Below are 18756 nucleotides of genomic sequence, written 5' to 3' on the forward strand. Positions count from 1 at the left end.
AGGAACAGCCAGAGCTTAGGACATCCAATCTGCGATGTTGTGCTGACAGTGTCGAAGGCCTGAAATGCTCTAAAGAGGTTGTGTTTGATGACAATACAAATTGCATCAAGCCAACTAGTAATGAGGATCTGCCGGATTTAAAAGGTAGTCGGATCTGTGCCAATGCCAAGTCTTGGATCCAGTAGATCCTTTGAAGCATTCCAGGCCAAACTGGAGTAGAAGAAACATCAAGTCAAGTGCAGTGTCTAGGTCCTTATCTTCAAGGTGCTCAATGGCCAGGACCCAACATATCTAAAATATTGCCAAAAGCTCCAGATGAGCACTCTGGTGAACAACTATATTTTTCAGGCACAATGGAACTTTCTACCATAAGAATAAAGATCACGCGGGGAGGATTTAGAACTTTCTTGGGGGGCTGGCCTGAGCTTGTATAATGAATTATCACAGGAACTAAGGACCATCACCCTCTTCTATTCCAAGTGCAAGGTGAATGTCTTCAGCCTGGCTTTCTCCAGGATGAACACACAGAGGAGCGTACATTCAAAGAACATGACATAAAAGTACATGAAAACTTAAAAAACCAAACCAGAACACTATGTAGGTTTTCCCCTTGGGGAGACAATGAAAGAAAGAGCAAACCACTCATTACAGATTTTAGTCATGTCGCTTAATGCACTACCGGAAGTTGTTGAAACATTCCAGTGATGACAGTGGTATAGAAACTCATACAGAACCGAATAGAATTCTTTCAGAGGTGCCTCTAATTGGGTCTTTAGGTGCTCCCCACACAAAGCTTGATGGATGACATTTCCATGTTATATTTGACTTCCAAAGCACAAAATGCAGCAGACTTGCTAATTTGTGATCAACATCTTGCAGCTGCATCTGTTTCTGGAAGCCACTGGGTCTTCCTTTCTTTCTCCTCCTGAGATGCAAAGAAAAGGGTCATCCGAGAAAAGAAACCCCGTGAATAAAAAAAACAAGGAACTTGGTACTACACTACGTGCTGAAATGCTTTAAAGCTTCACTGATGTGGCTTGGGAGTAGAGTTATAAACTTCAGAGTACTGAAACATTCTGAAGTCAGTGCAAAAAAACTGTGATGAAATAATTAAGCCAAAGCCTCAAATTGGCAATAGTGTCATCACAGAATATGCCAAAAAGGACACTTAAAAATCATTCTGTCCAGGAGCTGAAAAACAACTCAACAGAATCTGAGCAAAACACAAAGTGAATCTACTGGACATCAAAGGAACATGGTGGTTTTAGGTCATGTAGGCTGGACTACTGAAAAACAAGCAGACAAGAAAAACAAATAAGCCGCATGTTTTGGAGCCAATTGCAACAATGAGAGATCAATGATAACAGTTCCAAAAGTTCAACTGCAGCTCTCACAGTGAGTTGCTTGCCCAATTATGGTCAAGAAAGTTGTACGGGTAGAGGTAACAGCAAATTGTGGTACATGACCAGTAGGTGATTAAAAAGCTTTGTAAAAAGCAACAGAGGGTCCTGTGGCACCTTTGAGACTAACAGAAGTACTGGGAGCATAAGCTTTCGTGGGTAAGAACCTCACTTCTTGTTAGTGGAGTCCCTGACCTGGCTTGTGCTGGGTGCCCATGACCCAACAATGAGAACCTTGTGAGGATGCAATCTATATCAATTCATCTATCTATCTATCTAGAAAAATATTCAACAAGAATATGCAACTAAAATGGTTTAGCCAAAATATATTAAAACAAAATTGCAACTCAGGAGTTACTAACATAATTGATTATCGACTTAACACAGAAGTTAGACTGTGCATTGGGAAAAATATCTACCAGCTGAGTCATGTGACAATATGGAAGTATAAAAAATAACTATGATTAGTGTATTTACTTCTTGCTGGGAAACAGTTTATAAAATGAAACACATTTTTCTGAAATACTCTAACAAAATTATGAATACAGAAATGGATATGTTTTCATTTGTAAACCCCCCTGATTATTTCTTATGCCACTCCTCATGTCTTATTCACACCAATGTAGTTCACATTGTAGAAGATGTGCACAAGTACCTAGGTACCATCTGTTATGCCCTTTGGTGGGGCTTAAGAGGTAGAGGTACAGAAACTTTGTCACACCATCTGCACTGGGAAATTTCACTCATTAAGAATATTTTTTTAAAAATGAATTGGCATACCCAAGCTATTCCACAAATACTACAGAATGCTGTCACATACTGTAGCAGCTGAAGTTTGAGTGCTCTTCAAGTTCAGCCCGCAAAAGACCACACTGCTGTGATCCAACCCCAGAGTAACTTTTACTTCTAAATGCACAGTATATTTGTATCTTGCTGAAAATATTTGAACTTTAAATTGAATGTACATAACAGGACACTCAGATTAACATTAGAAAATTAAATTATAGCTCTGTCTTGAGGAAGGACATACTTATTTCCAAGACAAGGGTCATTGGTTTGCTGATCACACAGCGGTCCAGTCCATCCTCCTTCACACTCGCAGGTAAAGCCTGACTGGCTTGTAGCATGGCAGGTTCCATGCACACACACTTTCTTGTGACAGGGCTCACAACCAGGAAGAATTCCCACTTGCAGTGGCACATTTCTAAAGTCCTGCAGTTCGCTATTGATGTACAGATTACGGATGCAGCCATGGAAGCTGGTGCCATTCTGGCCTGGAGACTGGCGCAGTGCTGCAACATTGTTTTTCACAGGCATGCCTAGAAAATGAACATCATCAGCTCATGAATACATTGTTTGGTAGGAACAGTTTTGTATTCTTTTTTTACTGTTGTTTTTATTTATTAAAAATAACTGTTCCCAAATAACCATTCATAGCTATTGAACACACAATTATCAGAGATGGGCTCAATATCTGGATCTAGATGTGGTTTAAGTATGGTTCAGGTTAGGCAACAACAAAAAATATTACATATTTCATCCATGTAAGGTGAACATTTCACAAGATCACAACATTTCTACCATCCTGAACTGAAGAGTTCAGAAGCATGCAAACTAAAACCAGAAAACAGGCCTCTCTCAGTTATGGATTACACCAAAGGTCTCTACTGCAGAGATGGATTCAGATTCAGGGATTCAAATAGGAACCTCACAGAACTGAAAAGTTTAGGTCTGAAGTTCTGGTTTTGACCCATTTCTAGTAGGTACAGATGACACTGTTTTCTAAACCTTTATTTTTATTCACAAATTATTTTAAAAATACAGTTTGTGTTGAAATTTAGCATAGGATCTGATTTTCAGAGATGCTGAGCACCCACAACTCCAGCTGAAGTGCCTGGGAGTTGTAGAAGCTCAACACTTCTGAAATTCAGGCCCACACTTCTTGCATTTGAAATTTTGTGCGTGAAAATTTCACAAAATGTTCAGTTGTCTTGATAGGTGCAAATTCACATATCACTGATTATTTTCACAACTGTATGTTCTATTCCAATCTACAATTGTTACAGAGGCCACTGAGGGGGGGAGGGGAGAGGGAGCGAGGTAGAGTAGATATATGTACTTCAATTAAATATATCCTTACAAATTTTTGGTCTTCAATTCAGAATGAGAACTCCTATACAACACTGTGTTCTTGCATATTGGTCTAATATTTGTTTCATGAATGCTTAATACTTCCTGGGGTGAATAAATTACAGCAGTCACAGCGTACTCCAAATAAAAGCGGAACTTCTGGCTACTTGAAAATAAATGATCCCGTGGTTTGAATAGGACTGGTCTGGTCTAAAATTAAAAGCAAGCCAGTTTTAAGTCTGATTAGTGCAACAGAATGGGAGTGAGGCCCAGTCAGGATTCCCTAGGCAACCCTGACTCAGATTGCACATGAACTACCCTCCCTTGAGAGCACCTGCTCCCCGGTTTCTTAGCCCTGTGGGCTGGGAGAAGAAAATAACACTAACTGCTTTGACATGGTCTGCAGAGCCAGTCCTTACCAAAAAGAACAAACAAAACTATATGAAACAAAGACACCAACACAACATTGCAATATAAGAACCAGGGATTTCTGAGTGAAGGTTCCCACAGCAACTGGGAAGAGAGCAAGTATGCATTACAACAGGTGAAATAATATCAGGCAAATATTACAATGTAAGTCAATTCAAAGAAATGTTTCTCTAAAATCAGAGATGAACACATGTAGCATAGTGAAAGACTCACCTACTACATACACAAATGTGGGCATAGGAACAGTTGCTGTGGAAACCTTCACTCTGAAATTACTGACCTTTGTGTGTTTAAGAATTCAGCCATTATGATAAATTCATATTTTTAGAGCTGTTGATTAATCGAAGTTAACTCACGCGATTAATTCAAAAAAATTAACTGCGATTAAAAAAAATTAATCACGATTAATCACACTGTTAAACAATAGAATAGCAATTGAAATGTATTAAATATTTTTGCATGTTTTACTACATTTTTAAATATATTGATTTCTATTACAACACAGAATACAAAGTGTACAGTGCTCACTTTATATTATTATTTTTGATTACAAATATTTGCACTGTAAAAATTATAAACAAAAGAAATACGATTTTTCAGTTCACCTCATACAAGTACTGTAGTGCAATCTCATGAAAGTGTAATTTATAAATGTAGATTTTTTTGTTATATAACTGCACTCATTACAAACTACACTCAGCTTACAAATGTAGATTTTTTGTTGTTATATAAATGCACTCAAAAACAAAACAATGTAAATCTTTAGAGCCTACAAGTCCACTCAGTCCTACTTCTTGTTCAGCCAATTGCTAAGACAAACAAGTTTGTTTACATTTACGGGAGATACTGCTGACCACTTCTTATTTACAACGTCACCTGAAAGTGAGAACATGCGTTCGCATGGCACTTTTGTAGCCGGCGTTGCAAGGTATTTACGTGCCAGATATGCTAAACATTCATATGTCCCTTCATGCTTCGGCTACCATTCCAGAGGACATGCTTCCATGCTGATGATGCTTGTTAAAAAAAAAAGTGTTAATTAAATTTGTGACTGAACTCCTTGGGGGAGAATTGTATGTCTCCTGTTCTGTTTCACCCACATTATGCCATATATTTAATGTTATAGCAGTCTTGAATGATGATCCAGCACATATTCATTTTAAGAACACTTTCATAGCAAATTTGACAAAATGCAAAGAAGGTACCAATGTGAGACTTCTAAGGATAGATACAGTACTCAACCCAAGGTTTAAGAATCTGAAGTGCTGTCCAAAATCTGAGATGGATGGGCTGTGGAGAATGTTTTCAGATGTCATAAAAGAGCAACACTCCAGTGCAGAAAATACAGACCCCGAACCACCTCAGAAGAAAATCAACCTTCTGCTGGTGGCATCTGATTCAGATGATGAAAATGAACATGCATCAGTCCGCACTGCTTTGGATCATTATCGAGCAGAACCTGTCATCAGCATGGACATGTCTTCTGGAATGGTGGTTGAAGCATGAAGGGACATATGAATCTTTAGCGCATCTGGCACGTAAATATCTTGTGATGCCGGCTACAACAGTGCCATGCGAAAGCCTGTTCTCACTTTGAGGTGACATTGTAAACTAAGAAGTGGGCAGCATTATCTCCTGCAAATTGTAATCAAACTTGTTTGAGTGATTGGCTGAAGTAGGACCGAGTGGATTTGTAGGCTCTAAAGGTTTACATTGTTTTGTTTTTGAGTGCAGTTATGTAATAAAAAAAATCTACATTTGTAATTTCAACTTTCATGATAAAGGGATTGTAGTACAGTACTTGAATTAGGTTGTAATCAAAAATAAATATAAAATGAGCACTGTACACTTTGTATTCTGTGTTCTAATTGAAATCAATATATTTGAAAATGTAGAAAACATCCAAAAATATTTAAATAAATGGTATTCTATTATTGTTTAACAGTGCACTTAATCGTGATTAATTTTTTTAATCGCATGATTAATCATGATTAATTTTTTTAATCGCTTGACAGCCCTAAAATTTTTACACATGCACCATACACAATGCATATAGTTTCCTTGCTAGGACACTAATCTTGCAGCAATAACCACACAAGCACATTCTTATGCCCAGGCAGAGTCAAGAACAAGGGTCTTCCCATCCTTAGCTAACTGTCACTTCGCGGACTAAATCAGAAGCAACAGAAAGAGCAGTTACTTACCTTACATACTGGAGTTCTTCAAGATACTTTAGTTCACACAGATCCCACTGTAAGTATGTGCAGGCCTGGAATTTCTTAGCCAGCACGATCCACTGGGATTGTGCATGAGGTTGCATGCCCTCATGCCCCCTATTGTGAGTGTATAAAAGGTGGAAGCTGCCCCAACCACTCCTCCATTTCTTCACTAGTACAAAAAATCCAGGTAAGGACTGTATATCAGTGGGGAACGAGGGTAGGTTATGGGATCCACGTGGACAAAGGCATCTCGAACTCCACAGATCCCACTGTAAGCGGCTAGCAGTTACTTCTCAAGGAGGTGAGTGACAGGAGTCCTATTTAAATAGTGACTGTAGGACAACCCAGCCAAATTGGACATTTGATCTAAAAGGCACCATAATGGGCTGGTGATGAACTTATGAATAGAATTCCAAATTACTGCCCTCCAAATCTGAGAAATAGGGACCCTCTAAAACAAGTTACTGTTATCAACTGATCCCTCATAGATTGTGCCCTAACTCAAGAAGGAAGAGGTATTTTGTTTAATGAATAGTATATCCTAATGCTAACTGTAGCCCATTTAGAGAGTATTTGTCAGCACACAGCCTGCCCTTTAGACTTACCATCAAAAGCCACAGAGAGTCTGGATGGTTTACAAAATGTCTTTGTTCTGAAAAGGTAAAAGAATATAGCTCTAAGAACGTCTAGCTTATGTTGTTTTGGCCTCTGCAGGAGAATCATGAGGTTTAGGAAAAAATACTGGTAAGTGTATAAATTGATTTATATGAAAACCTGAAACCACTTTTCCAATTTTCGGGAAAAATTTTGGATGTGGTCTAAGAATAACCTTGTCTTTATGAAAAATGATGTAAGGGGGTTTTGCCATCAAAGTCTGAGTTTCCCAGAGAGTGGAGGTGATGGCTACCAAAAATGTCAGTTTAGCAGAAGAGATAGAGAATGTGATGATGTAGGATGTGGGATCAAAGGGAGGGTCCATCAAAGACAGGAGAACTACATTCAAGTCACAGGTAGGAACACCTTAACTGGTGGAAATGCATGAATCACGCCCTTGAAAAATTTAGATACCATTTGCAAACATCAGGTGGAGCACTAGGCCTTGGTTCAGCAAAATGATGTCTGAGAGGTTCAGAAGTCGAAGAGATGGTCTGATGGACAGATGCATCAGGTCAGAATACCAGAACTTATGTAACCATGCTGGAGCTACCATTGTCACCTGGCCCTTGTCCTGATACAGCTTTTTGAAGACTCTGGGAATTAGCAGAATGGAAAGAAAGGCATAAAGCAGGTTCTTTCCCACGGAATCAGAAATGCATCTGCCATAGATCCTGGTCTTACTGCTCCCCAGGAATGCCTTCCAGGTTAGTAGAGTGGCCCTCAGCTCTGTCACATTTATTTTCAACTGAGACACTGCTCAGGACCACATGCCCTGCATCTGAAGAAAGACCAAATAAGTACCTTGAATCAATCACCAGAATCTTTGAAGGAGGTGGTGGATCAAACAGAATACACTGGTATACATTTTGAACGTCTGTCCACCAAAGCAGAGATGACCATATTTTCAAAAGAACATCTCCCAGTAAGTCCATACTGCATTTGATTTGCTGATAAATCAAGCCCTGAAGGGGCCAGAGGCTCATCTTGCACATGGAATCATGTATGTCCATGCTGCCATATGATCCAGTAAATTTAGGAGATCTTTCACTGACATTCTTGGATGAGACAATGTATGAAATGAGGTGATTCATCACTTTTTTTTTTTTTTTTTTTTGAGAAAGGTACACTCTTGCCAATCTGGAGTACAGCATTGCTCCAATAAATTCTATGGACTGAGTAGGGGTGAGAATGGACTTCTCTCACTTGATCTGGAGGCCCAGTTTGGAAAACAGCTGTAGAACTGTGTGATGATCTGCTGTGATGAGTGACCTCAAATCAGCCAAGATACAGATACACATCAAATCATAGAAATGTAGGGCTAGAAGGGCCCTCAAGAGGTCAGCTAATCCATCCCCTGCACTGAGGCAAGTATCGCTGGACCATCCCTGACAAATGTTTGTCTAACCTGTTCTTTAAAACCTCCAGTGAAAGGGATTCCATAACCTTGGACATGATTCCATGTGCAACAGGGTAACCTGTTCTATTGCTTAATTATATGTATAGTCAAAAAGTTTTTCTTACTATCTACCTAAATCTCCCTTGCTGCAGATTAATCCTATAACTTCTTGTCCTGCCATTGGTGGACATGGGGACAACTGATCTTCATCTTCTTTATAACAACCTGTTACATACTTAAAGACTGTTTTCATCATATCGCCCCTTAGTCTTCTCTTCCCTAGACTTAACATGCCCAGTTTTTTCAATCTTACTTTATACACCATGTTTTCTAAACCTCTTATTAGTTTTATTGCTCTCCTTTGGACTCTTTCCAATTTGTTCACAGCTTTCTTAAAGTGTGGTACCCAAAACTGAATACAGTACTCCAGCTGAGGCCTCACAAGTGCTGAGTAGAGCAGAACGATTTCTTATCGGGTCTTACATACAACACTTGTGTTAATACACCCCAGAATGACTTTGCCTTTTTCGCAATCACATCACATTTTTGGCTGATCCACTATAACCCCCAGAACCTTTTCTGCAGTACCACTACCTAACCATGTAATGCATACAAATGCATTTTGTATTTGTGCATTTGATTTTTCCCTCCTAAGTGCAGAACTTTGTAACTGTATTTATTGGACTTCATATTACAGATTTCAGACCAGGGAACACAAAATTTCTCTGAAGCATGAGATCTGTGACAAGAGGGACTCCCTCCAATGCTACTCTCAGGAATCAATCTACATAAAGGAGGAGATCTAGGAGAAGGGCTTCTGCTGCCATGAAAAGATTATGGTGATGCAGATGAATAAAATTCTTTTAAAAGAGGTCAAATCCCTGAGGTGTAGAAACAGGAAGAAACTCAGACATGACAGTATGAACAGCAGCAAATGGTACTGTAGAAGCTGGATGCAAAGAGGTTTTCATTTTCAACACCGGTACAAGCACAGATTTGGATACCACAGGTAAAAGAGAAACATCTAGTGAAGGGGACACTGGTTCCGGAGAGATGGTTAGGTCTGCAGGAGATGTAAAAGCAGCCATGGCAGACGTAGGAGGCAGTACCGATGACGATGCTACCATGGCCAATGGTACTGACATGGGAGTCTTAGCAGATAAATTTTGATCATAATGCAATACTGATGAATCTGTGGCATACAGTACCGATACCAAAATGGTGCTAAGGAAACAGTGATAGTCACATGAGATGGATGGGTTAGAACTGCTGCAGAAGAAATACAATCCCACAATCTCTGATGACTCACAGTACCAATGTGATTTTGAAGGAGCTAGTTTAGGCAAGTCAGAGGCATGATGATGGTTAGCTTTCCTCTTGGCTAGTACTGGGGATGATGACCACAGATTTTTGTTCCTTCCTATATCTTGGGCAGAAGGGGGGGCCTCTGCCTTACCCAAAGAGGATTAAGGAGAAGGATCTGAAGGCTTAACCCCTGGAATGATGTCTTGTAGCCACAGCACTTGCTGAACCTGCTTTTGAAGCACGAGGACACTGTTTCTGAAGAGGGACCTCAGAGTGAGAGACATGTCTTACTGAGTTTTCCATCAGAAAGAATTTCAAGTGGGTACCATGAGCATTCTGTGTGCATTTAGAAAAATAATTACAAATAGCACACTTGTTTGGGATATGAGACTCCCCTAAATAAAAACAGGCATTTCCTATTTGCATCACTGGCAGGCATAGCTGTCTTGCAGGCAGGTCAGATTTTAAAGCCTGGAGGCTATTCTCAGCCATTGGACCTACTCCTTGGTACTGAAGTGAGACTCAGAAGAAAAAGAAGGGAAAAAGTCCTTTAAAACAAAAGCCAAACAAAAGGCTTAAATGAAACTTACAGAAACTACAATAAGACTAAATTAATAAGAAATTGTAAACTGATCCTATCTCAGAACTGCAAGGAAGCAAGACAACACTCTGGGTTCGAACTTCCTATCATGAGTGGTGAAGAGGAGCGATGACATTGGGAGTGTACTGCCTTTTATAACTTTGCTGTAGGGGCATATGGGTGTGTAGGGCACATGAGCAGCCCCAAAGGACACTGTTGGTTTAAAGAGTGTGGGCTCGTGCGCATGGGGCACACATACCGACAGTGAGTTCTGTGCGGACAAATACTCAAAAAAACCCACAATTTCAGTTATCCTTAGAAGAGTCTAATTGTGTCAGTTTAAAAAATATTTCTTATTGAAAAAAGTACTACCATAGTATGTACAGTGTGAAAGCAAGAACTGTCACAACCTTTTACTATGTAAGTATCCCACCTGTTCCTGCCTTTTGCCTAACGTCCTCTCCCTGTGTCATTGCTCTTATTTAACCTAAATTGTAAGCTCCTTAGGGCAGAAACGGAGGGTGTGATTTTTTCATTGCCTTGCATCTTGCCATCATTTATACGTGTGTATATTTACAGTGTAAAGTGAATGTAAAACACCACTGAAACAGAATGATAGCATTTACGCCCATTTTGCACAGGCATATATGACTATTCAAGGTGCTAAGGAGTCAAAAACAGGTCCCTGTGGCTTGTCTATGAAATGCTATGCACTTTCCAATCCTGTTTAAAACTAAATAATAATAGGAAAAGCATAATTATAAATATTGCACTGTGGATCACATCCTTAAGGTCGGAAAACAACAGTTATGAATTACCAGGAACTCTCTGGTCCTTCAACTACACTCCTCCTAGAGCAATCGAGTATTTATTTTTAGATTGTTATGTAGACATTTTAATCATCTACTACTATAGTTAACAATGAAACTATTTCAGGATTAATTGCCCTAAGTGTCATCTTTGGGAATTAACTCAGTGAAGTGGCCCTTTACTATGCTTTTGTCAATGCATATTTCCAGAGTACATTTGCTATAACATCTCTAATAGAAAACAGTAAGTTCCCCTACCTCCTACATAAAGTGGGGAGTCAACATTCAGAGTTGATTGCTTAGACAAGTTGGTAATGATCTTGGGACTTCCTCCATCAACAGATAAAGATAGAATCTGATCCATGGCTAGCAGCTCCACTATGTGGAAATTCCCATCATTTATTGTCTCAACGCTGCAACAACAACAACAAAAAGAAAAAAAGAAGTTTTAAAACATTTGAATCTTGGTTAGGATTTCCTTGACCGTCTGTCCTTTAAACAGTATATAGCTTCAGAGCAAAACTTCCCCAGTAATGTAATCTGACAACTAGATTTTAAGTAAAGATGTGCAGTCATGCTTATTAACAGATAATAAATTGTATTACTATTTCTATAGCATTGTAGTATTGCTACTAGTATATTTTACATATTAATGGCACCTTTCAGTCTGAAGTATTCCCAAAAGAGTTTACTAACTATATACATATAACTTCAACCAGATATTATGTCCACTATAGTAGGAGGAAAAAATTTATCTGCAAACAAACCCCTACCTTTACAAAACGTGCCATGAGATCATGCAAAGTGAACATCGCTATTATATTTAAATCTTAATTGAAAAAACAAAATGAAACTCCAGTGATGAAAACAGTATTCCATTTATTTATCTTGAATGAGTTAAGAGCTGAGTTGACACCAGTGAGATTTGAACCTGTTATTCCAGAGAATCGGGGCTGTGTCTACACTTAGGATTTACAGACATACTCCCATCACTGGGCTAGAACTGGAGCTACAGCTATACTTGGAGCATGGGGAATGCTTTCCAGCTCAAGTAGACATACTCACGCTAGCATGCTACAATAGTACTGTCAGCAGCAGCAACATGGGCTAGCTGCCCCAAATACATTATCATAGGGTTTGTCAGGTTTGTAGTCAGGGGGACTAGTCTGTGTTGCCACTTGCCAGTGCCTATAGTATAGTTGCTATGCTACTATTTTCAGTGTGCTAGCTTGATGAGAGCTAGTGTGAGTATCTGCTTGACATGGGAATCACAGCCCCAGCTCCAAGTGTAGATGCAGCCTTTCACAGCTCCACTTCTGCTAGCAATAGAGTAAGTGCTATGGTAGACTAGGCACGGGTATATTTATGCATTTTCCCCCTACCTAACACAGTGACATGGTGGTAAAGAAGTGTTTGCGCATGTCTCTATCATGCTTTCTCTCCTTGCTAGCATGGTGAGAGAATGTCTGAAATTTCTCAGTGCAGACAAGGCCTTCCCGTTTCAACCCTGAGGTTTAGATGTCTAAAATGGAATAAGAACGAGGAGTACTTGTGGCACCTTAGAGACTAACATCAGATGAAGTGGGTTTTAGCCCACGAAAGCTTATGCCCAAATAAATTTGTTAGTCTCTCAGGTGCCACAAGTATGCCTCGTTCTTTTTGCTGATACAGACTAACACGGCTACCACTCTGAAACCTGTAAAATGGAATAAGCACTTTTTGGCAGGTGAAGGAGGAGAGATGGCTGTGCTACATGAGAAAAAGTAAAAAGACAGTGTTCTAGATTCCCACATGGCAAGGTCTAATGTTCTGACCAGTGCACATATATATCAGGTAAGATGTGCACAATAATACTGCTTTTCTTCATATATATAACCTGAGGTTTTCAGTCTGACTGACAGAAAGACTAAAAATATCACAGCTCTATGTGCAGAGACAAGAAATGCAGCACTGGCTTTCATTTAACATATTTTGATGTTTTCAGGAACAAGATGGTGCCAGGTTGAACAATGCACATCACTAGTTGCTGGAGATAACCAAGAGAAAGCAATAATATTGTGCACATCTTACTTCTTGGGAAGTTGATAAAAACATGTAATTTTAGAACATATCAACCCTGCATGAAATACAAATCAAAAGGATCAATGTAACACTGAATACAAGTCTTCATAGCAAGCAATTATGTTTATAAGGATATATAAAACAGAATATTTAAAGTGAAAAGTTCTTTCCTAAGAGTGAATACCAACAAGATCTGGATTAAATTGCTATTTACTGGTGAAAACCTACTGCAGAAAGCAGGAGAGGTTACTCCCCTTGTGCAGTAACTGTAGTTCTTTGAGATGTGTACCATTATGGGTGCTCCACTTCAGGTGCTTTGCCCCCCATGGGAGGGAGATTTTAGGTAGCACTGCCTGTTCAGCCCACACATGCACCCTACACAGCCACATGCTCCGCACCAAGGCTATACAGAGCTGCAAGGGCAAACCACCCTCCGTTCCTTCTCTTTTGCAAAGCTCCATAGTGGAAACTCCAAAGCAGAGGGGAAGGAGGGCAGGTAGTGGACCACACAGAGAAAGACATATCGCGAAGAACTACAATTACTGTACAGGGTGAGTGACCTCTTCTTCTTTGAAGAGTGTCCCCAAGGGTGCTCCACTTCGGGTGACTACCAAGCAGTACTCACTGGGGGTGGGAAAAACTTTGGAGTTGAGTCCAAAACTGAACATACTATAGTACAGCCAAACACAAAATCTGAAGCTGACTTGTGGATTACTGCATAATGTTTCAAAGAAGTGTGTATGGAGGTCCAAGTTGCAGCTCTATAGATCTCAGCAATGGGGACATTCTTAAGACCACAGAAGTAGAAAGGGGTCTTGTTGAATGGACTAGGACCCTAGAAAATGGTTGAAGATTATTAGTTTGAGAACAAGAGATAATGCATCCAGATATCTATCTAGGGTCTTGAGTGAAAATTGAGGATCCCTTAGACCTTTTAGCATGACAGACAATTTTTTAAATGGTTTAGTCCTGCCCAGGTAAAAGGCTAATGCCTCTTGACATTGAGTGTTTGCAGTACCACATCCTCCCTTAGTCCAGTGTGGTTTAGGGAAGAAAACTGGAAGATGAATGGTCTGGTTAATATGGAACTCAGAAGACACCTTTGTAAGAATTTGGGGTGTGGCTGTCGTGTAACCTTATCCTTGAAGAATATTGTGAAGTGGTGATGTATCGTTAGAACCCCTATCTCTCCAACTCTTCGAACAGATGTATTGGTTACCATGAAGGACATTTTCATTGATAAGTTAAGTACAGAACAAGGTGCCATTGGCTCAAAGGGAGGTCTCATAGGCATCCAAGCAGCAAATTAAGGTCCCAAATCTGGGTAAGATGTTTGACTTGTGGGAAGAGATTCCTCAAACCCTTGAGAAACCTTACCATCACTGGCTCTGCAAAAGCTGAGAAACCTTCCACCCAGGGAATGAAAGGTTGTAATGATGAGCAACTGTACACTCAAAGAACTCAAAGCAGCCACATCATCTTTAATTCAAGGACACAGGTGAAAGGTGTCTTAGACTGCACCAGTGGCTGATTCCTGACCATTGCTGTAGATAAGCATTACAGGTAGATCACTTCCTACTCTTTTCACTTCTTCAGAACAGGGTATTTTTAACCCCACAAACCATCGATAAGTCATGCTTTGAGACAAAGAACTTGGAGGCTGGGGTAAAGAATATGACTGGCATCCTGAGAGAGAATATGAAGGGTAGCCTGGAGGGTGATTAGTTGACAAACTGCCAAGTGGATGAGGTAAGGAAACGATGCTTTTAGCGGGTATGTCTGAAACACCAGCGTAACTCTGGCCTTGTCTTACCTTATTTTGATCAACACCGACATTAGAGGTGTTGTGGAAAATGCATACAACAGACCTGAGTCCAATGAAGGAGAAAGGCATCTCCCAGTCAGTGGCGACCTAGTCCCCCGCTCAAACAAATGGGAACATTTCCTGTTCATAGCAGTGGAAAAGAGTTCTACCTGCGGAATGCCCCAACACTGTTCCAAATTCTCACTGCTCCAATGCAGAGGGAGGGTCTTCTCACTCCCCCTTCTTGGTTGATATAAAACATGCGTCAGATTGTCTGTCATGATCTTTACATATTTGCCTGTGATCAATGGCAGAAAATAGAGACAGTCATTGCTGATTGCCCTGAGTTCCATTAAGTTGATGTGTAGAGGGGTCTCACGAGATGACCACCTGCCCTGAGCAGTGTGAGTGTCAAGACGTGCGCCCCATCCCCACAGAGATACATCTGTTGTTATTACAACTGTTGGGGACAGTTGAGTAAAGGATGTTCTTGTGCAAATGTTGTCAGGGTTTTTCCACCAATCGAGATTAGTCTGTTCAAGCTGTGTTTGCTCAGAGAATAAAGAGTTCTGAGTGACCCCTGCAGGCACTGCATGTGTAACCTTGCCTGGCTTATTACAAAAGTACCAACTGCCACATGCCCCAACAACTGGAGACTGATGTAGGTTTTTGACTGACGTTTGGGGCCTGACTTGAATTGTGGTGACTAAATTCAATAGGGTTATAAACCTGTGCTTTGGGAGGCAGGCTCTGGCTGTTACTGCACTGAGGTAAGCTCCTATGAACTCCAATCTTTGCAAGGGGTCAAAGTGGACTTTCGAATGTTTAAGTGAAGTCCCAGTTTGAGAAACAGTGATATGGCCTTCTGAGTGGCCAACAAGGTCTTGTTGTAAGAATGCCCCTTCAGCAAAATGCCCCAATCGCTGAGATGTGGGAATATTAGAATTATTTTTCTGTGAAGGTAAGCTGCCATCACTGACAAAGACCTTTGAAAACAGTCTAGGAACAGAAGAAAGGATGAATGGGAACACACTGTATTGAAAGCAGTCTTGTCTTAGAGTGAAATATAAGGAGTGGAGAGGGTGGGACACTGGAAAAGGGGATACAGGGGTAAGTGACAGGGGGACTGGAGGAGAATAGGGGCAAGGTGCCTGTGAGCCCCACATTCCCCTCTCATGTGTGTGCCATGATCTGGGAGCTCCAAACCCATCTACAGGGGTGTGACCCTGCCCTCCTTATCTGAGCCAGGTTCTGAAGGGGGTTAGCCTGGTCTGATCCCCTCTTCCTACCTCCTCATGAGAAAAAAAATAGGTTTTTAATTCTGTTTTCTCATTTATTTTAAATAAAATGTCCCCTACAAAATGTAAAATAGGTGACAGCTTCTACAATTTCCATCAAATATGTATCATTATATTGTACACCCACATAAATGTGGTCATAATAACCACGAGTAGGAGACAAGTCAATAGTGCAAAACCAAACCACACCAAACCAAACCAAAAAGATCATGAGGGTTCAACGCAGATTTAAAATGAGTTTGCTTTAGTTGTGTTCACACCCCTTTTGTGTTTCCGTTCTGAAAACGCTGAAAAGATTTTGTCTGGGAAGAATGCTTTGACAAGCTTATTCAGGATTCTATGCTGCGGGCTTTTGGCCTGGTTTCAGAGAGGGAAGATTCCTTGCAGCCTGTTTAACTGGTTTGGTGTGGACCTAACCTAAGTACCAGCTCAGCTCTTACATTTGCACCTGGGAGCTTTCTTGGTGGTGGTAGTTGGGGTCAAATAGTGGTGAAATCTTTTGGCCTTTTGCTTCCCCTTGCAGTCGCAATCTGACAATTCTGAGGAAAGAGAGGGTGCTGCCCCATGGTGCTTCCCCATGAAGTTTCCTCAGAAACCTAGGAGAAGGTATTTTTGAAGATAGTAATTTTGAGGAGGAAAAACCTAAAAGCCAATGAAGAAAATTACAAAAATGTAGTTTAAAATAGTCCAAAAATCCTATGGAAAGCTTATTACAAAAGGAAATGTGGAGCCTTTGTCTGCACAGGTTTGGAAGCAGAGGGAAATTCTTTCTCAGAGCTGGTCCTAAACCCTGGCTCATAACCAGAGATCTAGTTTGCCTCCAGTTGCTAATGGAGGGAAATGCCCCACTGTAGAGGCATGTCTGACATGGAGGACACAGAGAAATTGCAATTTCACTTTTGTTTATGGAGTTTCAGGTGATTCAGGTAACACTAACTTTTAGGCCACACTACAGGCTAGGAAATCACCTGTGAAGAAGAATAAAAGAGAAAGATTGTTTGCATGTATTTGTTCTGAAAAAAAAAGTGTAAATATCTTGTAGAAACTTACCCTTTTTTTTTCAGTTTAACACATACCATTCTATATACCATTTTTCATATTAAGGTAATTTTCCAATTGAAATTATGTGCTTAAGAAGTAGTAGTCTTTCAACTCCATAAAGTCTGACACTACATTTTGTCAAAAAATATTTCTTCTTCTAAATGTCTACTGCAAAATCTGACGTTATATCCCAGACAGTAGGAGATCATACACGTTTTGTCTTGAACTGTAATTTATTGTATTTGTGTTCACCTGTAAATGGCAGATGCTGGATAAGATCCTGTGTCATAACTGACCCTCACTCGACCACGGTACAGCTCCACTGCTATATGATCTCTGTCACCTTTGTACAGCAGGATTCCACTGTCCTCATCTGTGGCAATCTAGTGAAAAAAGAAACACTAATTTATAAGGAAATGAATCCAAATAAACCTGACATGCTAAATGGGTTGCACTCATTCCCATGGTCATTACCAATATTTCTTTCTTTGTTATAAAACATTAATTGGGATAGTCAGATGATGAACATCCATCAGTTGTGATGCTAATTTCAATGGTGATTCTAGTTCTCTGTAGGTCAGAGAGTCTAAAGTTTTTAACTGACTAATGACAACTTTTGTATGTATGCATTTGTTTTATATGTATGTATTTCTCCCCCATGATACATGATCAGGACACATGTCAACTTGCAGTGATTTACGATGAAGAAAATGACCATCGCTCAAGATCAGTTTTTGCCAATGTACCCCTTCTTACCTGCAGAGTGATGTTGGTCTGAGGGCGGACCTTGCTTGAAGGAATTTGCAAGTAGGATTCTTTGTTCACAAAGTTTACGCTAACCAGCTTTTCGCATTTGTCACCCTGGTAACCTGACAAACACTGACATATCGGTTCATTTACTTTTATGATGCACTGAGCTCCATTCTGACACTCATAGTTATCACAAGGGCTGGTGCGAGGGAGAACCATTGGTGGTGAAAACTCACAAAAAAGGCCACTAAATACAAACACAAAAACCAGTATTTCAGACAAAATCATCCCGTGGTATGATAAAAATATAATGTTTGTCCTGTCTTCAAGTCTCTCTCACCTGTACCCTTCTGGGCAAATACATGTATACCCATTCACTGCATCAGTACACTGTGCTCCATTTTTACACTTGTTGTCTTGACAGTCATCATAGTCAATATCACAGTGTTCTCCTACATATCCAGGTGTGCAATCACATCTATTGAACAGGAAAGTATATTAGTTAGTACTATGCCTGTCTATAAAAACAATATACATATGAAAATGCCAGAGATGGAGTATTTTATGAACTCATTCTGAAGTGCAGCACCATTTAGAAAATCAATTTTTCGAGTCACATTTTAACATAATGCACTATTAAAATATAACTTTAGTATGGTGTTGAGAGCCTTTATGTACTGATTAATTACATCAGAGATCTCCAAACTGTGGGGCGCATCCCTTTAGGGGGCACTGAGGAATGTTCCGGGGGCATCCAGCTCTGCTCCTGGCCCCAGTCCCGGCTGCTGGCCCCACGCCCCCGGCTGCCAGCCTCGGCTCTGCTCCCAATCCTGCCCCTGCCCCCATCCCCAGCTGTGGCCCCAGCCTCGGCCCCCTT

The 18756-nt window shown here is 40.3% G+C and overlaps 1 protein-coding gene across 7 annotated transcripts in view; it reads right to left on the minus strand.

Moving 5' to 3' along the window:
* Positions 1–18756, minus strand: part of SLIT2 (slit guidance ligand 2) — a 419653-nt gene that overhangs the window by 5555 nt on the left and 395342 nt on the right. For all 7 annotated transcript variants that reach the window (XM_034771222.1, XM_034771220.1, XM_034771221.1 and 4 more), the window contains 5 exons: positions 18220–18357; positions 17886–18126; positions 17382–17512; positions 11184–11338; positions 2431–2719 (listed from right to left, as the gene is read on the minus strand). In XM_034771222.1, the coding sequence (XP_034627113.1) occupies positions 2431–2719; positions 11184–11338; positions 17382–17512; positions 17886–18126; positions 18220–18357 (954 nt within the window). The remainder of the gene's footprint in view (positions 1–2430; positions 2720–11183; positions 11339–17381; positions 17513–17885; positions 18127–18219; positions 18358–18756) is intronic.

This window comes from Trachemys scripta, chromosome 5 (genome assembly GCF_013100865.1).
Source record: "Trachemys scripta elegans isolate TJP31775 chromosome 5, CAS_Tse_1.0, whole genome shotgun sequence".
Classification (NCBI taxonomy): domain Eukaryota; kingdom Metazoa; phylum Chordata; order Testudines; family Emydidae; genus Trachemys; species Trachemys scripta.